The sequence below is a fragment of the Apis laboriosa genome, unplaced genomic scaffold (genome assembly GCF_014066325.1).
Source record: "Apis laboriosa isolate Shangri-la unplaced genomic scaffold, ASM1406632v1 scaffold85_cov150, whole genome shotgun sequence".
NCBI classification, from domain to species: Eukaryota; Metazoa; Arthropoda; class Insecta; order Hymenoptera; family Apidae; genus Apis; species Apis laboriosa.
In genome coordinates, this window is record NW_025224636.1 from 149,270 (window position 1) to 172,610 (window position 23,341).

Below are 23,341 nucleotides of genomic sequence, written 5' to 3' on the forward strand. Positions count from 1 at the left end.
AGAGTGGATTGCACGATAAAAATTTGACTCTAACATACAATGTTGCTTAACAACGAGCAACCTTGTCGTGAATCACAATTCATTCTGAACATTTTTCTGAACAATGTTTACATACGATATTTATGTATGTTATTATGATTTTTATTTTATATTCCAAAAATATTTACAATTTAACTTTAGTTTCGATAATCAATAATTTTTCACTGTCTACTTGCACATCATTTGTACACAAAATACATATATACATTTATCGGATTGTTTGTTTACGTAAAATTACGATTCGATTCAATGCAACCATAGAAAATGTGAGGTTAGGTCGAGCAATGGCTCGAAATGCCATAGAGCTCAACACCAAAGGAACGACAAAGGCTGAATTCTCTTGCGACTGGTCGATCGAGCAACACCTCCATTAAGAATAGCACAGGATGGATTTAAATATACGTGGGGCTTTCGTCGAGGCGCAGCACCTGACTGTAACTCGCGAGTGCACACTCGACCACGGGGGAAAATAGCCTAATCTCTTTAGGCAAACGTGTGCATAGGCGACTATCGCCAAATATTGACACGTCACGTTAATACTTCTCGTATAACCGCTGGAACAGAGTTTCCACGGGAAACATTTATATATATCTCTTCCTGCTCTCCCTTATCTTTCACTCCAATCTCTGAAATCTTAAAGATCTTGGATCCTTTATCGCTGGTAGATTTTTATCAAATAATATTTTTCGAATGCTGATAACGTTTCTTAAGGAAAGGCAAAGATTTCATTTTACTTGACTTAACTTTTCTTAATTATTATTTAACTTTTTATTTTGAAGAGTTTTCATTGTCACTGGCAAATAATTCTTAATACTAAGTTTCTCAGTACAATAAAATTTTTCATTCAAAAATATTTCTCTTTGTTTAATCTCATATAATTATATTAATATTATCAATTAATCTTTGAGAGATTAGGTTATGTGAAATTTTTTGATAATACGACAAATTAAAACAAATTATTATATAAAACATAGAAAGATATATTAAAAAGTTTAGTCTTTGATTTTCGATTACGTATCAATATATCTCATTTAAACGTTTCCATGCCCGAAGTGTTCAACAATTTAAAATAGTGCCTACAAGGCCGCAACCAACTGGAACAACCCTGTCTAATCGCCTTTGCAGCCTGAGGAAGACCGCCTTAACACTGATACTTTTCCTCAATCACTCTACTTTTATGCAGTGCATTGTCATCGATCGTCTTCATCGCGAAAACACGATTTCTTTCATGAAAATTTTTCAAGTTGTCAAATTTTTGAAATTATTATAGATAATAATCACAATAGTATTCTTGAAAATTTGAATTTGAAATATCTTCTGAAAAAAAAGAAAAAGAGTTCGCATAATAATTGTAATTCTTTTTACAATACAATATACACAAACGTTATAAACTTTAAGATATAAAAGATAAAAAAATATATAATTTTTTGGAAAATTTTTACCTAAAATAAATAGCCCTTTTCTCTCGCTTAACTACTTTCAAGTTGTGTGTTCAAGAAATTTAAAATTAATATTCCTAGAATTAATAAACACGTATTTATTACTATACATATATTGCGAGAGGGTTGAAACTCATAGGGAAAACCATAAGGGGGATACGAAAGTCACGAGAGGTCGCGGCAGAAGTAATATTCCAAGCTATCGACCACGAGTAGTTAACCACAACGACCTTGACCCTGGTCGTCAGTGATCGAACCTCGCAAGTTCTCATGAGAGGAGGCTGATTTTTTTTTTATCAGTATGATAGCAATTCTACGGAAATTCCATTGCCGTCGACGGAAATCCAACGTATACCGTCTTTCACGTGTTCAGTTACGAGAAATTTTCAATGATCGCGCGAAATTCAGCGCGTGAAATCACGCCATAACGAAATGGTCGTCTTGAAATTCAATCATTCGAACGCGTCGCCACGTGGAATGAAAAGGAGGCGCGTGCCACTGTAACCGATGATGTTTCGCGTCTCGATTCCGGTTGATCAGTGTCGCATTTGCCACGGGAAAGATTACTGTTGGTTATGTCGATTTTGTTTGTATTGATGATCAGCGCCGTCTCGTGTTGGTTACTTTTCATACCGATCGGTTTGACGCTTGGGGGCGCACAGACGAGACATAGAACGATTAGAAGTGAGTAATACTTGCTTGACAAATTACTTATGGTTTTGAATAATGAAGTGATTAGAAATTTAGAAGAAAGAATGCTTTCTTTTGTACGAATATATATCTACGAGATTAAAAGTTGTGTTAATTAAATGTAGATTACTAATGTGTATATTTTATCGGTCTTTATCGGAACATAATAATAATTGTAAATTATAAATAGAAACGAAGAAAGTTGGGTTAATTAATCGAAGGCTTCGAAAAGTGATATCATACTTATTAATTTATTCAAGATTTTTCATTCTAATATATTTATAATATAAAAATTTCTTTTTCCAATTCAATTCAAGCATATTCTAACATTCAATCTTTTTCTAATTGTTATGAAGCATTTTTAATAATTGAGGAAACTTTTGTATTATAAATATATTATCTATACGTATAATCGTGGATTCAAATGAATGAGTGCATTAAAAAATTGTAACAATTGGAGATAATATAATCTTGAAAAATAATTAAATAATCGAAACAATAGAAGACTTAATACTATACATTCTTGAAATATTTTGAATAGCTTGTCATCGTAACCAAGTAAGTACTACTGTATATGCCATGGTTGTGAATAATTGAAAAGTATTGAATGAATTTCTATTGTGAATAGTAATCTTGAATCGAATAAATTTTCTTACTATTTGAAACATTTAAATATTTGTCGTGTTAAATTATCAAATAGTTTTTCATTATTTAGTTGCTAAATGAACTTTTATTTTTTTTATCGATTTTTCATGCAATTGTCAAAATCATAATTGACTTCTTCAAATTTGCGTGTCGAATAAATTGATCTAATTATCTTTAATAGGTTCTTTGAAGAAATTTCATGTTCGTGCATTCAATTATTATTATCGATTGCATGAAACAATAATAGACGAGTCGTATAGACTTTATATATCGATTCATAAAACTAAAAAAAAAAAAACTAGTACATNAAAAAAACTGGTACATTAAATTATATAATAAATTGTTAGAAATCTAAAATCTCGAAAGTTTTGAAAAATTCAAATCTTTTTTCATATAAATGATGATTCATACATGTGAATTCAATTCACTTTCGAGATTCTAGAGTTTTTCATTAAATTTGCATATGACATCAAATTTACAATTTTTTTTATTATCTTTTAAAATATTAAAGTCACTTAAAAATTTATTCTTTATTCAAAGATTATTAAAATTTTATATATTGAAAAGTTAAAATACAAAATATTCACTTTCAATTTCTTAAAAATCATTTTTAATTTAGTATTACTCAATTTTTCAAAAATAATTAGCCAAAATGAAGTTGACTAATAATTTAATTTGACTTGTATAACTCACTTAATGTATTATATATTACAAAATAATACTAGTAAATTAAATTAATATATTATTCTAGAAATGGTAAAATGGTAAAATTATTACAATCTTCTAATTTATAAATAAATTATTATCGACTATTTTCTTTTTATCCAAGAAACATCTTTTGAAATATTGAAAAATATTATACTTCTGAAACTAATTATTCACTAATCTTTACCCACCATTACAACGAATACTGTATATTCAAAAGTTCTCAAAAGTTTCAATCCTCATTTGTAATATATCATCAATTCCAACCCTCCTTTTTCATTCTTCAAATCTTAAAAAACTCTTAAAAACCGTTCATTAATGCCCACTAAATTCACTAATTCACTAAAATTCTAGATTCTTCGATCATCCAAAATTACCCTTCGACTAATGACGATAATCACCGACGTCTGTCGGTCGCGTGATCGAGGGTGCGCGGCCTCGAGATTCTAGGAAGCCGCGAGCTTTCCAACAACGCGTCCAATCCGTGTGACGCGCGTATCTGGCAAAATTCATCGGCGTTTCCGGGGGCTGCGACCCCCATAGCCGTTTTCGACCGTAGCTGATCGATCGATGGAACACAGGTCGTGGAACACTATCGTCAGTGTACACGACGCTTGACCGTCGCGTGATATCGATTGGCCAGTCCCTGGCATTCGTCGGAAGCGTTTCGTTTCTTTACTACGTTATGTGAATGAAAAATGCGGCGCGCGTTGCACGCATCGTGCTTAAAATAGAATTTCACCCTAAGAGATGGATGTCTCGGGCTCGCGATTAGCCTCCATGCGGATCAATCTTTTTTCCAACGATGTCGATAATATGGGAATTGCGTGAGTAACGGGATGGAAGACGATTTATCGAGTTTTGAATATTGAAAGTGAATTGAAACGAGGATCTTGTATATTTAAATAATTTTTGTGGAGTTGTAAAATTGGTCGATTTTGATGTTCGATAGAAAAAAAAGATATTGAGAGATACCTGGGCAAAATTTAATGATTGAAGTTAAGAATAAAGTTACTTTAATAATTTATTATTCAAAGCATCGAATAATCGCTTATAAAATAAGTACGAATAAATATTATTCAAGCATTTTAAATAAATTTGTTACTTAAAGTAATTTTATTTTAAATTTTAATTATTTACTTAAACTAGAAGATATTATTAGAAGATACACTTCTTCTAAGTTTCATTATATTTTTCGGGTTGATTAATATTTTGAAAGGAAAGATATTCATTAATGTTGAAGATTCAGTGTCAAATAATCTACTTTTATTAATAATTTGATAATTTATTGAAGATGTTTTATAATTTATGAATGATATTCCAAGAAATTATTTATCTTCGAAATAATTCAATTTCGAGTGGACAGTCTTCAATAACCAATAATCAATGTTCAAATTTATCAAGTAATCACGATATTGAAAACGGGACTTTAATGTCGTAGTAAAATCCCGTTTTATGCAATAATTGTAATGTTATTGCGGTGTGATTATGACGAAACGAACTAATCCGCAGAGTGTACCGGTTGGGGAAATTCGATAACGTTAATAAAGGTTATATTAGAAACGTGAATTGTATCGTAAAGGGAGCGTTATGAATGATAAATGTGGGTGTTTGCGCGAGAGAACGTGAAAAGGTCATTATCCTCGCGTGCGGAACGTTTTCATTAAAAGGCGCGATTCATTCGATTCGCGGCAATATATTGTCACAATCTTTGAATTCCCATAATAATCGAAATAATAGCATTAATGATTTAAGATACGACCAAGTATTTACGAATTTCATAAATTGTGACTTTATTATTGTTTCATCGTGCATTAAATGAAATCGTTTAAAAGATTTATATAAAATGTTCGAATCAAATTCTAATTCTGAATTCCAGTGATCCAAACTAACCTCAAATACGATATTAATTTAAATCATATTTGGATGAAACGATTGTATTGTTCAAATATTTAAACGTATTAAATTAATTATCCATTTCTAAATATCATTTTGTAAATATAATTGAAAAAAACATTTATTTTAACTTAATCCAAACCAAAATTATTCAAGCACGTTCTACAAAATAAAATTCCAATCACGCATAGGAAGCACTTTGCCAAAATAATATACGACTTTCATGCCACTTCATCACCATCTATTCAATTTTAAATTCTACTCGTCATTCCATCAACATTCATAAAAAAAGAAAATTCTAACCAACTTTAATCTTTAAAACCGTCCAACGATCCTCTCATCTACCTGACATCTACAAAAACTCCTGATATTGACACGGCCGTTAACATCAGCAGCGACATCTATTCAACATACAAACGACGCAAGGACACGTACCGTTAAACGTTCTCTCCACGATCATTTCTAAAAGAAACATATTATCCGAAAAAGAACGAAAAACGGGAAAAGAGAGAGAGAGAGAGAGATTGAGGATAATAGCCGAAACGATACAAGACCCATTGAGGCTCATCAGCGTTCACACTGAACTTGACATCACCACCACCAATCATACTCGAAGCCCATCTTCACACGGAAGTCGAGGCATCTCGAGTAAGGTGCAGTCGTAAATATCGAAGGTATCCGTTGTGGTCAGGCTCGTTAATCATCATCACCAGCATCGAGATATTCGCGCTGGTGTGTGTCCGCGTGTGGGTGTCGTTTTACGAGTTGTGCACATCCTCGTGCTCCACCCTGCTCTCTCGTCCCATCTCTGTTGCTCAAGGCGGACGATAATGCCGCGTACGGTTCGATAGCGGGCGTCGCGACGCCCGGCAGTCTGCCACCGTCGTTCCATTCCATCCTTCGTTTCGTTCGGCGTCGGGCAACTACACACACACACACACGCACACATATACATACACATATGCGCAAGGTACAAGCGCACATCCACGTGCATCCCAAGCGAGTAGTACACGTATACGCACACACGGTGGCGCATGTTTTCGGTCGCAAGAAAGCATGGTCGCTCTTAGATGGGCATAGGCGCCGCCTTGCAGAAATTCGCCCGGTTCGTTAACCCTTTGCGAGGAGAATGACAAATCGATGGGGGCTTGCGCCACTTTTCCGTTCTTTCCGCACTGTTTGCGACGACTTTATGCGCTCTGTTCTCGGTCAGAGGAAGGGAAATGGAAGGGCTTTTGGAACTTATCGGGATTTTTATGCGAGATACATCTTAGGATTGATTGGAATCTTGTCTTTTTTTATTTATCTTCGGGATTGGATTGTTAAAGAGTGATTGGTTTTGGATAATAAAATAAGTTTCAAATTTGATTTGATTGGAAAATAAAATTGAAAGAATTAGTATGTTCTCCTCTAATGAAGAGACGAATTTTTTTGAATGATTGTTATTTATTAATAAATTATATTCTATATTTTGAATAAGTTGAATATTTTTTTAAACACATTTTGTTAAATTATCATTATTCTTCTATTTTCCAATATTAAATTTCTTTCAACAAAACAATCCCTATCTATAAAATCTCAATTCAATTTAATCTGTTCTTAAATTATCACCTCGAAAATTAGAAAGAGACGTTCAATTTTCATTCAGAAGATTTTGGTGGAATTAATCGGGGAATCGGAGGTCAAAGAGGGATCTTTTCGTCCAACAAAAGGAGTACGCCAATGGATCAAAGATGCAGCAGGCATGCGTTTGGCGGAACGGGCCGCATTTAGCCGAGAATATGGCTGTACCAGCAGCGCTATTAATTTACCAGACGATTTGCCCCGATTAATGTCCACGGGAGTGTTCCGCGCGCAAAATCCTCCGATTGTTCCACAACTGGTGCGGAGGGAAAACGGTACTTTCCGCGTCGTCTCTTTTCGACGTCTCGTTACGCAATTAAAAAAGAGTTTCTCCGCTGAGCAAACCGATTCACGGATCGTTTTAGAAGCGTTCGCGGTGTTGTTTACGTTTTGTTGGTCCCGTTCCATGCGGCTCCTCAATGGCCCCGTTGATTCGTCACTGAATCCCTCCCCTCTCCCCGAGTCAATTAGCGAACGAGCCTTTAGAATTCGAATTGGAATTTTTAAGTAGCTCGTTTCTTCGTCTCTTTGTATTTTTGCCCCTCCTTTTCGTTCCTTTTCTTTTTCCTTTTCCTTTTTCTTTCTTTTTCGTTGAATTCTATATGAAGTTGTTGAAGAAGTTTGATCGAAAGTTCTTCATACTTTTTGAAATTGGAATGCTAGATAGAATTAATTTACGATTTATCTCTTCGTTTATCTTGTCATTTATTACACGATAGAAGAAAATTTTTGATAAATAATTTGTATTTACAAGTTTTTCTCTCTATGAATTGTAATCTTTTACATCGAACGTGAAGGTTCCTATAATTTAATACGTATGAAATGATATTAAGTTTTATAGAACTTAAAGTACTCTAAAATTAAATAACCTAACCTAGATCCTTATGAATCATTTAGAATCAAATTGGATTAAAGAACTTTTCAAACCTTACCTTTACAAAATCTTTGTAGAAATTCAATATATAGAATCAGTACTTACAATAGTTTAAAATGATTTCATTCTTAATTGCATTAAGTTAGTTGTATTACCACTGTAAGGTTCGCAAGCTAAGCTATTAGCTATAACCTATGTGGCGCCAATTGTCGACCTTCTAGTTGTACATTTAATATCTATAACATAGTTAGTTAAATTATATTCCATTTTCAATGAGAAACATTTTTCCATGTGAAATATTTCACGATATTATTTTCATTGTATTTGCATTGTATTTGCATTGTATTCTTTAGAATAAATTATATATTTTCCTATTTCTGTTTTATCCATTTCCAAATGTAAGATTATTATGCTCTCTTATCTTTCTAGTTATCTTTACTAAATTATCATTTTCATATTTCTATTTTACTTCTTTTCTATTATACTTTACTCATATTATTATGATAACTTATACGATCATCTTTTCTCATACTACAGCTAAAGTATCCAAAATATCTTTTTTCTCATCAAAGTTAGAATACGACGTATCCAATATTTCCAATACCTACGACTCTTAGATGATCCATTTCCCGTTACTTATTATAAACTATTCACGAACATTCGATTTACCCTCACTCTTTCGTCTCGAACGAGCCGGTTTCACCACTTGAACAGCAATAAAGTTCAATAGCGTATTTCCACTCTTTATCCCTCTGAATAATGTTAAGTGCCGTTCGAGAAGCATTCATCCTCGAGGCGAGAGAATGGTAAAGAGACAGGAACAGAGAGAGAAAGAGAGAGAGGGAGAGAGAAAGAGAAGAGAGGAACCGATCGAACGGAAGAAGCAAGAGATAAGGAAAGAATAGGAAAAAGAGGCGGCAAGCTAACCCTCTCGAAGTAGCGTGCCGGTATCGATCGACTCTTCACGGTCGACGCTCGTTATCGGTGTTTCCATGCTTTTCCTCGTTTCCTTCAACCTTATCCTCGATCCCTCTTGCCAAACTCGTCATATCCTCTTCTCGTATTTTTACCTCAACTCCTTTCCCCTCGTAAACAGTGAACTATTTTGCTCGAACTTTACATGAAAAATTCATGTCACACAATTCATGTGTAACGATGGTAGAATTCCTTTTGGAAAAAGGTTTTTCCATCTATCTTGACTTTTCTCTCTCTCTCTCTCTCTCTCTCTCTCTTTCATTTGTTTTCGTAAACGTAGACCTGTCAATATCCTTTTATCTCAGTCAATTGGTAGGGTTATTTTCCGATGGATGACAGTAGTTCACTGTATTAATAAAAGTATCTTCTTTCAACGAATGACCGTCAGAGGGCAGGGGAAGCGGTTCGTTTGGGGAATTGAAGCGGTTCTGGCAGGTAGATTGATGGGTTATTTTTTTTTTGAATGTTTTCTCGTTGTAGAGGTAAATGAAAGATCGTTATACAGTGTTACAAATGGTATTGTACAAAATGTTTCAGTTTGTAACAGTTGATCGATTTGAGAGTTGGTGTTGATGATTGTGTCAGGATTGTTTTTTATTTTTTATAGCAGATTTGTAAAAATTTTGAAGATTTTCCAAACTATTGAATTAATTCTCTTCTAAAGACAATTTTTTTAAATTCTTTATAATTTAAAATATTCTTCATATCTTCATGATATTCCTTTTCATAATTTTCGTATTCGCTAGTTAGAATTTCCTTTCTAACTATTACTACAATTCTTAGATAATAAAATAAAAAATTTAAGAATTCTGAAAGGAATTTAGAAATGGAATTTAGACTCTTAGAATCATTCCAAAGGTATATTAACATCCTATATATAGATGCATTGGTTTATAAATCAATTCCATGGTTATGGTTAATCTTTATGGAGCGTTGGAAAATGTTTAACGACCAACGTGTTTCGATTTTACAGTGTCTGGCACGACAAACAAGAAAGAGGAAGAGACGGCGGTGGCTACTGTTGGCGTCACGGAGGAGAGCACTAGTGTCCTGGGCACGAGATCCAGGACAGGAAGCGATCCTGGTGGAGGTATAGATTTGTTGGCAGCGTTACAGTTGCACAACACAACACGACTGGGTGTTACACAGGTGCCAGGACTGGTTAGATTAAAACCAGCCTATTATCTTCAGGGTAAGTGTCATAATTTTTTTTTTGTTTGTTTTATCTTTTATTTTTCTCCAAATTTTCAAAATATAATTTTCAGATTAATTTCCTAATAAATATTGCATTAAGTAAGAATTGCAAAAGCAGAAATATCACAAGCAGATTTTTTAAAATTAGAATCTATATAGATATATTTAATTTTATAAAATCATCAATAATACATCTAATGTAATTTATATATCAAGAATATTCTAATCTTAAAAATTATTTTCATCTTAATTCTATCTAATATACAAACAACATAAACGAAGAAGATAAAGCTATATTTATCTCAATCTTTAAAAATCTAAATCTAAACGAAAAAAATTGAACAGCTCGTATCAACATTGCTCGAAAGAATAGTCCAAAACGAGGGTGAAAAGACGTAAATCATTTCATGCTATTTATATTGGGGTATGGCGTGCAGATTGTACGAGGCGCAGTAAATTTCACGAATAGTGTAGGAACCGAAACCTGTTTCTGCAAGGGGTTCTCTTAACCTGAATATATTCCTGTTTGCATATCAGAGGATCGTTTCGAACTGGCAGCTATCATCCTCTGGCGTTTTGAGACTGGATCGCCGGCTATAAAATCGATTATTCCTCTTTGCGTGTTACTTCCTCTATTTTTTGCATTCGTAATTAGATGTCTAAATAAATTTTCGTTTTATTCATTTTTCAAACTTAGAATTATATTTAGAAAAGATCGGAATTGCAATGGGACAAAAATGATATGGGGGAAAAAGTGATGACTAATAATATAGGATTATATAATAGGATTATTAACATTCCACGTTTAATTGAGTAATCCTTTGTTATGAAGAGATTATTAAAATTTAATCTATTAAGATTATAAATTAATTTTATTCAAATTTATATCGTACTTTGTATTTTAAAATTAAAGCTTTATTTATCAATAACATTATTTATGATATTTATTTATGATATCTGTAAAAATCATTGAACGTTATCAATAATTATATATTGGTGAATATTTTAACGTAGAATTTTTACAAATTACTTATACATATGTTAATCAACGAGATTTATAAAATAACAATACTGTATAGGGCGTGACCATATGATCTTTGAGATTACGTAATAATTAATATTAGAAATACTAATTATAAATTCTAAATTAATATTTAATCGAATTCCAATAAGAATTCATAGATTTTATCTTTCTTTTTAAATGTTTCTTCATCAATAAAAAATTGTTTCAATGTTTTCTTCAATGATTTTCGAAAAAGATGTTTTAATTATTTGTAATAGGTCAGTGCAAAAGAGTGATCAACCGAAAAAAAAAAGAAAAACAATTGGCGTTGATCAGTTGAACTGTGATGGTTACATAACAACTGATTAATCGATATTATGAAAGGTCAGTTTCATAGCTGCGTTGTCTCCATTGGCAAACCTCTGGAGGGAATTCCCTCGTGGTCTACGAGTATCGATTGTCCTTTCGAATTTCGAGCGAATTGACCCGGTATTTTCGCGGCATTTTCATTTTCTTGATTATACGATTATATCGATTAACAATTTTCTTAATTTATAAGATACATGCATAGTTACGAAATCGCTGTATATTTTATAATAAAAATTATTGTTTTACTATTTTTACTTTAACGGATAAACAATAATTAATTTTAATTATTTTATAACAAATTATTACGTACGAATCATCATTTCAATTTAAGCAAAAAAAGAAAAATTTTCTCATTTTTTTAATAACAAAACGAAGAATACATCGTATACATTAGGATTCGAAAAATATAACATATTAAAATATTATAATATTAAATTTCTTTAATCTGTGTATCAAGAACTAATAGTAAATATACTTGCTGATTCGTTAAATAAAACGATCTCTCTCTTAAAATAATTAACTTTTTCCAAATAATAATAAGAAAGAAAACGTATTAATCGTATATTTGCATTATTTTGCGTATCTAAAAAATTCTAAATAAAAAAATAAACTTTCTCTTTTTAGTTTCAATTTTAGAAGAAAATCGTTCTCGATATCTTTATAACGCGTAAAATCAAATATTCGCTCTTTCTTTCTTTTTTTCTCACGAATTCTCGACCCCAAAGAAACTTGCACATAGACGTGGTTAAAAGCGTGGGCGACGCGACAGTGCAACGTTCGCCAAAAGCGGGGGTGGTTGGCCCAAGGGCGTCAGCAGGGGTTTCCCCGAAAGAAATTTCAATTACCAGTCCGAACTGCACCCTCTGCCAATGGTTTCGTGGAAGTAACAATATTCTCTGCGGTTTGAAACGTTGAGCTAAAAGGGACCCCACCATTTCTCTCTCTCTCTCTCTCTCTCTCTCTCTCCTCGTTCCCCCGATTTCCCCGTCATTGCTATACCTTGTTGCCTTATTTTCGCTCGTTTCTGCGTCTTTATGAGCCGAAATCGTTGTTATTCGAGTGAAATTTTCTTCACAGGAGTGTGAGTTCTTGGCAAACGATGATCACCGTTGTTTCCAAAGTGCCATTCGGTTTACGTTGGTTTTTTGGAGAGGTTATTAAAAGTTGTGAGACTATGGATTGTAAAACTTTACATATATAATGAATGGTTTTATTATTCTAGAGAGATGAGATACTTCATTTCTTGGTTGATGTTAAGATACTTTGTTACTATAGTCTGTGGTAATGTCAAAATTGAGGTACAAATAAAGGGAAATATTTTTAAATGTTTTAAGTCAATTATTATCAATTACACTTGTGAATAGTTAGGTTAGATGAATTAATTGCACTGAAACAGAAAATATGTATCTATATCATGGAAAAACAGTGCGTTAATGTATCCTTCATCGGTGCTTTATTATTTTTTCATTAATGTCAATAGAAGTATTTGCTCATTTCGCTCTTATTTTCCTTGCCACGTGTTTATCCTCGATAAATATCCCTTTGGAGAATCGATCGAGGAAGAGGAAACATCCTCGAAACTCGGTTTCATTCAGTTCGAATTGGGAGAGCATTGTAATCACCGAACAAAAGATACGAACGTATATGCCGACACGTGTCAGAGTTTTCTCTGAACATGGAAAATAAGATTTTGCGATCCCCCTTTTGTAGTCTGATGGGGAACCAGACCTCGCTCTAGTCCTGAAATTGCTCCACCCTCTATGTCTCTCCCCTCTGTGGGGAACTCCCGATCTAATCTATGTGCTGTTTATTTCCGAAACGTATAACTTTCTCGCCCAACCATCTTCCATAGATGCCGAAATTAATGCCGACTGTCTGTATTTAAAAATTCTCCCCTCATTTTTCCAAAAATTTGGAATTTGAATTTCACAAGTAACTTTCGATGAAATAGAGTTCGAATAATTATATTACTACCTCTTACATTATCATTAATCAATTCGCTAAAATTTATAATTAACCTATTTTATTATTATTATAATATTATAATATTATTATTATTATTAATTTATTAATAATTTATTAATTTAAGCAATATTAATCAGGAGTCACTTTGTATCAATTGGCATAGAATGATTTCGAAGAGATCTGTTTACTTGTTAAGAAAATGTAGATACGGATAATTAAACAGCTAGTATAGCCCTTGATGGCCCTTAGCGCATTATATTATAGCGCTGCTGGTGTCTTGTTACCTTTTATTAAGCCTCTGAAATTTGAGGCCCCTGCAAGAAACCTGGCGCATGCGTACCACTTTCACGGGTGACAACGCACCGCTCGCGAGGGCAGTGCACAATTGGTCGTGGGCCCTGTCTTATTACACGGTTCGCTAGTGAGACCCATGCGAACGACTAATGTACTTAATCGACGAACGAAGGATCATCTTTACGCTAGCATTATGGCGCTTTTAGCTTTTAGAAATTTCATCGCATGTGTCTTTACTGACGCAGTACGGAGTGCCAAAGAGTGTCATGTTACTGACCATGTGGCTAGATGACTCTAGTGTCCAATTAACCTAACATTCATGAGAAGTAAATAGAATAATTGTTATATTATTATAAAAATAATTGTAAATCTAATTATAAATATTTATATATTATTTTGTTTAGATATAAAAAATGTTGATATTTTAAAGAAATATTTTACATAAATTAAAAATAGAAAAAGATTGTACGCAATATAAAAAAGAATAATTTAAAATAAGTTAAGAGAAAAAGAAAAGTTTTATCAAATTTTAAGAAAAAACAATGTTTTAAAATAAGAACACGAAATTTCGTTCGAAGTTTTCGGGACGCTACGGAGCCAGCAAATGCGACCAATCGAATTTCCATGCCGACAGGATTACGTAACTGTACGAGTAGGAACCGTAAATTGGACAAATCGATGCAACCCTACCAAAAATTTTGTTTGACCTACATACGAGATCTGTGAAATCTTCAGCTGAACTTTTTCAGAAGTTTTCAGAATTCGAATTTTTTTATTTTTTTTTAGTGTATTTCTACAGATAATTTCAATTCACTTTTGGATTAGTTAATTTTAAAGTAGTATCGAATATCGAATTGGATAAAAGTGGCATGGTACAATTTGTAAGAATCCGCAAATTTGTATACGAATTTTATTTTTACTATTAAGATTATCATTCTCAAAATCTATAAAAATATATAGAAATCCGAGAAATTGAATACGCCAAATTCCTAACTTGAATTAAATCTTCTATCGATAAATTGAATAAGTTTGTTCCTGAACTTGTATAAATTCTTCGAGTTACTAGGATTGATTGCTTCTATTGAACTTAGAACTTCGTTTTGTCTATTGCTGCGAACTTGTGAAACTTTGAAAAGTATTGAACCATTAATGTCCAAACTATTCTACTAATTTCTGATAAATCATTAATAGTACAAAGAAGACGTTCAAGATAATTGAACGTGTAATAAAATGGAGAGACAAACGATAAGTGAATTTATTCTACAAACTATGTAACATAACACCAAAATTATAATTTAAAAAAAAAAAACAGAAAGAAAAATATACACGTAATTGTTATCTCAATTTTTCAAGCTCTTCGAATGATCTTCGAAAAAAAATATTTCAAGCAAAAAAATAAATTAATAAGCTAAGCTCATCTTAATTTTTTTAATTGGTATTACAGACGTATTTTCGATTTCACAGTGTTTAATATCTGATACCAAAATGAGATTCATAATAATTTTAAGAATAAAAGATACGATCATAATTAAATTTAATTATAATACAACTGCAAATTAAATTACAAGATCTTCGTTATTATTATACATTTTTCTGAAACGAAATGTATCGTTGGTGTTATTAGTAACGATATTGTAGAATGGTAGAGTGGGGCGCAGAAATGATTGAGTTTTACTACTTCAGGCGAGGAGAGGGAGCTCCGACTGAACGAGGCGAGCTTCGAACGAGCGGCCACGCTACTCCGGCGGGTTCCGGAATTCACTATAGCCGCCGCTCTACGACAAGAGGAGGCCAATTCCGGGACAATCGTCGCCTTTTCACATGGGAACAATAGGTAGGGATCGTGTGTGATTTCGTGTTCGATTCGAGAATTCAAAGCGACCCTACCTCGGTGGCGTTCAAACAATGTATAAACAGGAGAAAATTTTAAAATTCTTCGTACCTTTGTCCAAGTTTATTCCTTCCTTTTCCTCTTTTTTCTAAACTACAGAAGAAGAACTTTAAAAGATCATTTTTATTTATTATATAAATTATTTTTCATTTCCATCTTTTCTTCCATTCTAATATAATTAAAATAATATTAACGAAATAATATTTCATCGCAATTAAATTACATCCAAACAATTCTAATCTCACTTTTCTATTTATGTTTGCAAATATGAAAAATCTATCTTCACAAACTTGCTACGTGTTTTTGTTTAATAAAATACAATAAAGGAGAAAAGTATTAGTTAAATATATTAGTTTCGTTTAATCCCAATCGATTGTAGAGTAATTGGAAAAAGCATCATCTTTAGTATCATCTTTAATAGAATTGACGAACTGAAAAAGGTAGGAAGTCAGTCTTAAGGAAGTTACTGTGTCACAATTGTTGAGTTGGAACGAAGGAGAGAGTACTTAACCTCAAAGTAGTCGCACCCTCTGTTGGCACACGAGTAGTGCAATCTAGTCGTTTTAATCTGGCTGACATAAATTAGATGCATGTATCTACTGTCCATGTATTTATACAATAATTAACACGCTTCGTGAAACAGAAATCATTGTCAGAATTCAAGAGGAATTAAATTTAATTTGATATTCCTATGAAACGTGAATTAGGATTTAGATAATTTTATTAAATATTGTAATTGCTTGATCGATATTTCAATATTTAAATTTTTCTCACAAGATGATAATGTTATAAGTTATAATTTTAATCTCGTTGATATATTTTATTCAATGTATAGTATAATTTTATTTTATTCGTTTTTTTTGAAAGGAATATATTGAATTAGAGATGAATGTAGAAGATAATGGTGATATTTATTAGAATTGGAATATCGATTGGATTTATTATTGTCAGGCTTTTAATCTCGATGTATTAGAGACGTGTGATATATGGTAAGTGTAAAACGGAAATTGCGATACATACACGCCATCAATTTCCTTCTGATTCAATCACGTGATCTATTTAATTCTGTGTATATGTTTCAATTAACAAACTAAAATGGTTTTAATCGATCTACAGTTGTGATTTCGTGTACCACATTGCTTTGTTGAACTTGCTCCATTAGATTATTAAACAATTTCATACCATTAACCAGATTCTAGTAAATTTCTGATGATAGGGATATCTTATAATCCTATATCCTTAATCTTATAATCCTATTCAAGTTCAACTAAGTTACACTCTCTGTTTAATAAAAACTTAAGATTAATCCAAGACAGAAAATTGGAACACAAAAGTAATAGCAATAAATACAAAATAAATAAATAAATATTTCTAGAAAATATAATTAATAATTTTATTCGAAATTGAAGTTAAAATGTTTTATATTAATTTATCAAAAATAAAATACCAAAAAATATTAATCTAACGAATAACGAAATACAATATTTTTACTAAAAATTTATTTCGAATTAATCAAACGAGAATTTAATAATTTTAAATTTAATTGAAAACTTGTGAAATTATTAATTATTAAATTAGAAAAAATTTTTTTCAATGTATTCAGATATTTGGAGCTGCAGAGCAGCGGCCGTAAAGACGAACTTCGACTGCATTATGTATCACGCCGGGACGGTAGTGTCCACGTGGAGGCGTTCCCTTTTCGTCTGGCCGATGGCGCTTGGCACAGGGTCGCCCTGAGTGTAAGCGGCTCGCAGGTCGAGCTGCTCGTCGACTGTCATCCTTTATACAGGCGGTTACTTAGGCCTGGACCACCTGACACCAATTTCACTTTGCCACAATTACAACTCTGGGTTGGCCAGAGAAATGTCAGGCACTTTCTCTTTAAGGTACGATCTCCTCTTCTTAATCTTTCTTTATCTTATTTCTCTTTTTAGCAAAATATTAATATTTGATTATAAAAAAAAGAAAAAAAGAAAAATGGAACGTGATTATAATCTTTTTAAGAATTCGAAATTTTAATCAACTGAGATAAGTTCGTACGATTTTCGCGCCACAGGGTGCTTTGCAGGATGTGAAGCTGATACCAGGCCCCCATGGCTACCTTTCCCAATGTCCCCAACTTGATTCGTCTTGTCCCACTTGCGGTCAATTTTCTATATTACAAAACACAGTGGAACAGCTGATGCATAATCTCAACGAGCTCACGCGTAGGGTGAGTATATCTCTTCACCAGGTTCAATTTACTTTTGTATTTTGGTCAAGTTTTTAATCATTATATATATATAAAAAAGAATACGATTTTGAAAAGTAACTAGATAACTTTGGTTTTCTCTCATTCCCATCCTTCCTTTTAGCTAGCCGCTGCAGAGGGCAGGATAAGCAAAGTGGAGGAGTGCGAGTGCCAAAAGTCGTGCAGGGCAAATGGCACCGTTCACGAGGATGGTGCGACCTGGGAAAAGGGTTGCCAACAGTGTTCCTGCGTTCATGGGGAGATTGAGTGCAGACCGACACCCTGTGCGCCTGTAACCTGCAAGAATCCTGTCATTCCTCAAGGACAATGTTGTCCTATATGTTTAAGTAAGTATCGTATTACTTTTTTAAATTAAAAATTGTAATTTTAAATTGTATGTAATTGAATTTAAATCAGAGGATAAAAAGAAGAAAGCTTAATCTTTATCTAGTGATTGATTTTAAAAATAATTTGAGAACACTTTCCAAATTTTTTTCTAACTATGTTATACGTCAATTATTAATATTAATATTATATGATCAATAATTGCCTTCAGAGCAATGTTATTTGCACGGAGTAATTTACGATCACGGTGAGAAAGTTTCGCCGAAACAGTGCGTAGAATGCGACTGTTTCGATGGCAGCTTCACTTGCCAGAGATTCGACACTGAAACAAGATGTCCGCCATTGCCCTGTCCACCGAGCGAGCAGATCAGCGTAGCCGAAGAATGCTGCAAGTTCTGTCCGGGTATGGTTATTTATAGAAGCATATTTCAAATCACTAAATATTTTATGATATTCATTATCGTGATTAATCTTCTTCGATGTTTACAAGAATACATGAACATTCAATTGAGAGTGAATAGCAATCGTTCATACGTATGACGATAATATTTGATAGCTTAATCATTAAGTATTACTAATTTTAATATTTTGAAAAAAAAAATCATTTATAGAATCGTGCTTAAACTGTATAATAATTAACCATAATTGATTATACAACCCATGGCAAAAATCTTAAGAGATTTTAATATACTAAATCTATTCAATTTGTCATAAGTTTTTTAATTGAAATATATATTTTTTTATATATATTAAGCAAAATTTTGCTAAGGGCTGGATTCGATATTATGATTCAATCGTCATTTTATTACTAAAATTCTTTAACTACAAATGATAAGAACGATGCATGCCATTTTATGGTACTCACATTAAAAAATCCCTAGGCGAAATTTCCTCTTTTCTGCTATAATATATAATATTCATATCCTAAATGGCATGGCAGCCAAGCAATATCTAAACCAAGAAAAAACAAATTCTAACCATTTGATCCAAACGCTAATAATTAAATTTTCTAACCATCTCTGCATTTTCCTGGCTAACCCAATTTAACCAGGGGTGGACTACTGTGCGAAGGGCCACAAGTGTCATGCTAATGCGTCCTGCCTGAATCTGCAGACAACGTACGCCTGCCATTGCGATATCGGTTTCCAGGGGGACGGTCATAACTGTCACGGTACCTAATGCTTCTCTAACTTTGCTCTCTCTCTTTTTTGTGTGTCTTTTCTTCTCTTTTTTCTTTGCGTCGATATTTAATAGCCTTTAATTCAATTAAATCCACTGAGATGGCGATCGTGATATTTCCGTCGGTCGACCCTTCATCGTTAAATATATAGAAGATCGATGTTAGTACACACATAATCATATAGCATGTGTTTGTTCATCCGTGATTTTATCGATAGTCATATCAAAGAAATAAATTTTCCGTGATTGTCATTACCAAAATTAATAATGTGTGTGTTCATGTTTCCATAATATTTAGATTCAAATCGATTTGTTTATAGATAATCGTTTTAGATTCGTGAAATAATAATTACTTGAATGAATTTAAAAAGATCGTCGATAATAATATGCATTAAAACAAAGATGGTTTTGGCAATTATGTGATAGAAATAAATACATTTTTTTTTTCTAAAATTATATTTTTGCACTTTAAAAATTATTCTCGTCGTTCTATTTATTTTAGCAGAATGTAAATATTTCGACCTTCAAATGACCTTAAATAAAATGTTATTTAGTTTTATCTATATAGTATAGAATTGATTGGTTATTCAGATCATTTGAGGGTCTTTCTATTAAAGCAAATTAATTTAAAATAATTGATCAAATACGTTAACGTCACAGACATAGATGAATGCAAACAGCAAGGTGGCTCCGAGGGGCACCATTGTAACGCAAACACTAAATGTGTGAACGTGAATGGCTCTTACACGTGCGAGTGTCTTCCGGGTTACCACAGAGTAGACAAATTCAACTGCGCCGAGTTAGACGAGTGTGCGACTGGTCATCATGCGTGCGATGAGCACGCCACCTGCGTGAACACAGCAGGAAGTTACTATTGCATCTGTGAAGATGGCTACACTGGCGATGGTTACACATGCAAACGTATGTTTATTCTCTATGATGTTTTTCTCATGTCCTAATTCCGTCTTCCTGTTGTTTTAAATTAAAAAATTTTTTGTTCATCTTCTTTAGCTGTTTGCAATCAAACCTGTCAAAATGGCGGTGAATGCGTGGCGCCGGGAAGGTGTTCCTGTCGGCGTGGCTACATAGGCAATAGTTGTGAATTAGATTTGGACGAGTGTGCGAGTGATTTGCATCGGTGTCATCAATCATCAACGTGTTTCAATATGCCCGGTTGGTATTATTGTCGTTGTAAACCGGGTTACAGAAGCGCCCTCCATGATAGTACTCAGGGTACACAATGTCTCGATATCGATGAGTGCAATGACCAAACGATCGAGAGGAGGCATACCTGTCATCCTAGCGCTAAGTGTGTCAATACCGAGGGTGGTTATGAATGTATTTGCCCGCTTCAAGAGGAAAATAGTACTATGGAGGAATGTAGACTGAGTAAGTATATATTTTTATATTATAATTCTAGGGATTTTTCCATTATCGAGTTTTAACGGTTTAGAACTCGAAAAATATTTATAAGGGAGAAGTAAAGATATTGTATGGTTAATAGGTTGCTGGTTCGAAAATCAAGAAGTGAAAAACGGAGAAACTCTAGCACCAGCCGAAAATCCCTGCAGGAGATGCACTTGCAAAGATGGCGTTGTTACATGTAGGGACCCGATTTGCGATTGCAGCGCTCCGGGAAGTCATCGGGATAAGTGTTGTCCGCAATGCGATCCTGCGGCTTCTTGTAGGCATCAAGAACTTCATCATCTAGTCTTCAGAAGTGGCGAACGATGGATATACCAATGTCAGACTTGTGAATGCCTGGTAATGGCACTAATAAAAATTATATAATCGATTTCATTTTTTTTTAATAACATCCACTTTTAATCTTCTATGATCTAATTATTGCTAAATAGAATATATTATTCAAACAATCTTGATCCGCAATAAGCAATTATCTTTCGTAAAAATGAAAATCATAAATGTTTATATTTATTCGAAATCATTATCTTAATTATAAAATAATATCGCTACTATTTTCTGAGCGATTCTGAGCGAGTTTTTTTATTTCGGAATAAAATTATATTCAAAAATAAGTGATCTGGATCATAAAGTTTTATCTTTTATGATAAAAAATTAGATTCTAAAAAGAAATTCTAAAAAAAAATTAGATATTATTTTTAATAATTTCTATTTAAAAGTTTAGGTTTTTTTATAATTTGAAATGTTTAGAATTATCACATGATTTATTTCAGTACGGCGAAGTAGACTGCTGGCAAATGGAATGTCCACCAGTGACTTGCTCAAACCCTGTGACAGAGGATGGGGATTGTTGTCCTCGTTGTGAAGACGATCCCTGCGCGAGAGAAACGTTTGGAAATGACACTTCTCTCTCGATATTAACTAGGCCACAACCTTGCAGCTATTCTGGAATTATTCACGAGAGTGGCAGCTCCTGGCAGGATCCTCATGACAAGTGCACCACGTGCGAGTGCAAGGTAAGAAGGATGTCCGGCTGTGGTAACATCGGGGGACCGCAGAGTCATTCGTCTCACAAGATACGAATAAGATAGGGGGGTTCGTGAGGAAAGAGAGACACGAATCGTTATGGAGAAACTGTGCCTTAAACAATAGATTTTAAAATTAATAATGTATAATCATTTTTTAGCAGAATATTCTTTTTCTAATTTCTTTATGCTGATGAAACAAGATATATTCTTTGTAATAAAATGTTATCTAATAACACTTGTTTATAACATAGATAAATGTTAGAAAGAATTTCTTTTTATCGTGTTCTCTTTTCACATGAAATCAAGATATTCAAGGTCAGTAAATAAATAAAAAACTAAATATCGCCTTCATTTAGCCGTGGATCTGTCCTGCGTCTGATCAATTACGTTTACTGTGTTCCTACGAGGTGCGACCAGTTGCTGTGCGGGAAGCGATCATTTAAAATACATTTATATATTTACATAATACATGTGGCGGATTAATATTGTACTTGAAATAATTTTATCTATATTTTCATAAGCTTTAATTGCGATAACTTCAAATTCTGAAGTAAACCATTTAACATTATTTAGCATTCTGAATGTATGAATAGTTCTTAGCATTCATTGTAATTATTTAACATATCTGTTAATTATTTAATTGTAAATATAATTGTATCTGTTGAAATTTTTGAATTAATTAAAAAATGATATTTTATTAACTTTTTATATTTATAATATAATATTTGTATTTCTTTTTTAAATAATTTACTAACTTTTTGTAAATAATTTGAAAACTATTGAAAATAATAACTATTATATGATCTTCTTTAATTTATAATAAATTATCCGCCACATGTTTAACTAAAATCACACACATTAACATATATAAATTTGTTTTTTTTATCATTTTTTTTTTTTTCTCTTTGTTTTCGTCTCACTGTCATTTTTTTATCGTATTAGTAGGTAACCCTCGTATAATACAAGGTACCTATACATATATTGACTATCATTTATTTCCAGTATGCCATTATTTGCGGTGTGTATAACGCGAGTCAACTTTTTGCAAGCCTAATTGCGCTAAAATTTTATTCTTTATACGCTGAGAGAAAACTTGAAATTAAATTCTATTTCAAAATTCTATTTTCTTTAAAGTCTTTGAAGTACATATGAATGATGACTGACGAATCATATAATCTCACTTATACACATAATATAGTTTTAGTTCACATAATCATCAGATTGATTAGAGTAATTTAGAATGATAACAATATAAAATTTAGAATGAATTGATTTAAAATGCAAGTAGTTGAAACATAATTTAACCTTAACATTTAGTAGAATAAAATTTAAGCATAGAATAGAATTAAGCTAGATTTAAGTTGGCATTAGAGTACTTAAAACTGATTAAGACTCATTTATAGTTTAATAATTAAAATCTATTCGAATCAATCGAATCTAATCAAATTTAATATAGTATATATTAAGAATTACAGATAACCTGCTTCAAAGGCTGAAGTCTTGGATTAAATTAAACTTATTTAGAAATATGTTCT

The 23,341-nt window shown here is 32.6% G+C and overlaps 1 protein-coding gene across 3 annotated transcripts in view; it reads left to right on the forward strand.

Annotated features, from left to right (window-relative positions):
- The window catches only part of LOC122719596 (protein kinase C-binding protein NELL1-like), a 69,797-nt gene that overhangs the window by 39,044 nt on the left and 7,412 nt on the right, over positions 1 to 23,341 (forward strand). The window contains exons 1-12 of one of the 3 annotated variants that reach the window (XM_043945547.1): positions 2,609 to 2,726; positions 9,860 to 10,078; positions 15,395 to 15,545; positions 17,206 to 17,488; positions 17,659 to 17,814; positions 17,957 to 18,179; positions 18,389 to 18,580; positions 19,229 to 19,348; positions 20,017 to 20,277; positions 20,368 to 20,745; positions 20,861 to 21,120; positions 21,552 to 21,794. In XM_043945547.1, the coding sequence (XP_043801482.1) occupies position 2,726; positions 9,860 to 10,078; positions 15,395 to 15,545; positions 17,206 to 17,488; positions 17,659 to 17,814; positions 17,957 to 18,179; positions 18,389 to 18,580; positions 19,229 to 19,348; positions 20,017 to 20,277; positions 20,368 to 20,745; positions 20,861 to 21,120; positions 21,552 to 21,794 (2,487 nt within the window). In that variant the 5' untranslated portion in view covers positions 2,609 to 2,725. Of the gene's footprint in view, positions 1 to 2,608; positions 2,727 to 9,859; positions 10,079 to 15,394; positions 15,546 to 17,205; positions 17,489 to 17,658; positions 17,815 to 17,956; positions 18,180 to 18,388; positions 18,581 to 19,228; positions 19,349 to 20,016; positions 20,278 to 20,367; positions 20,746 to 20,860; positions 21,121 to 21,551; positions 21,795 to 23,341 lie in introns of those variants that run through there. The other 2 variants (XM_043945545.1, XM_043945546.1) reach the window with 2 other exon arrangements.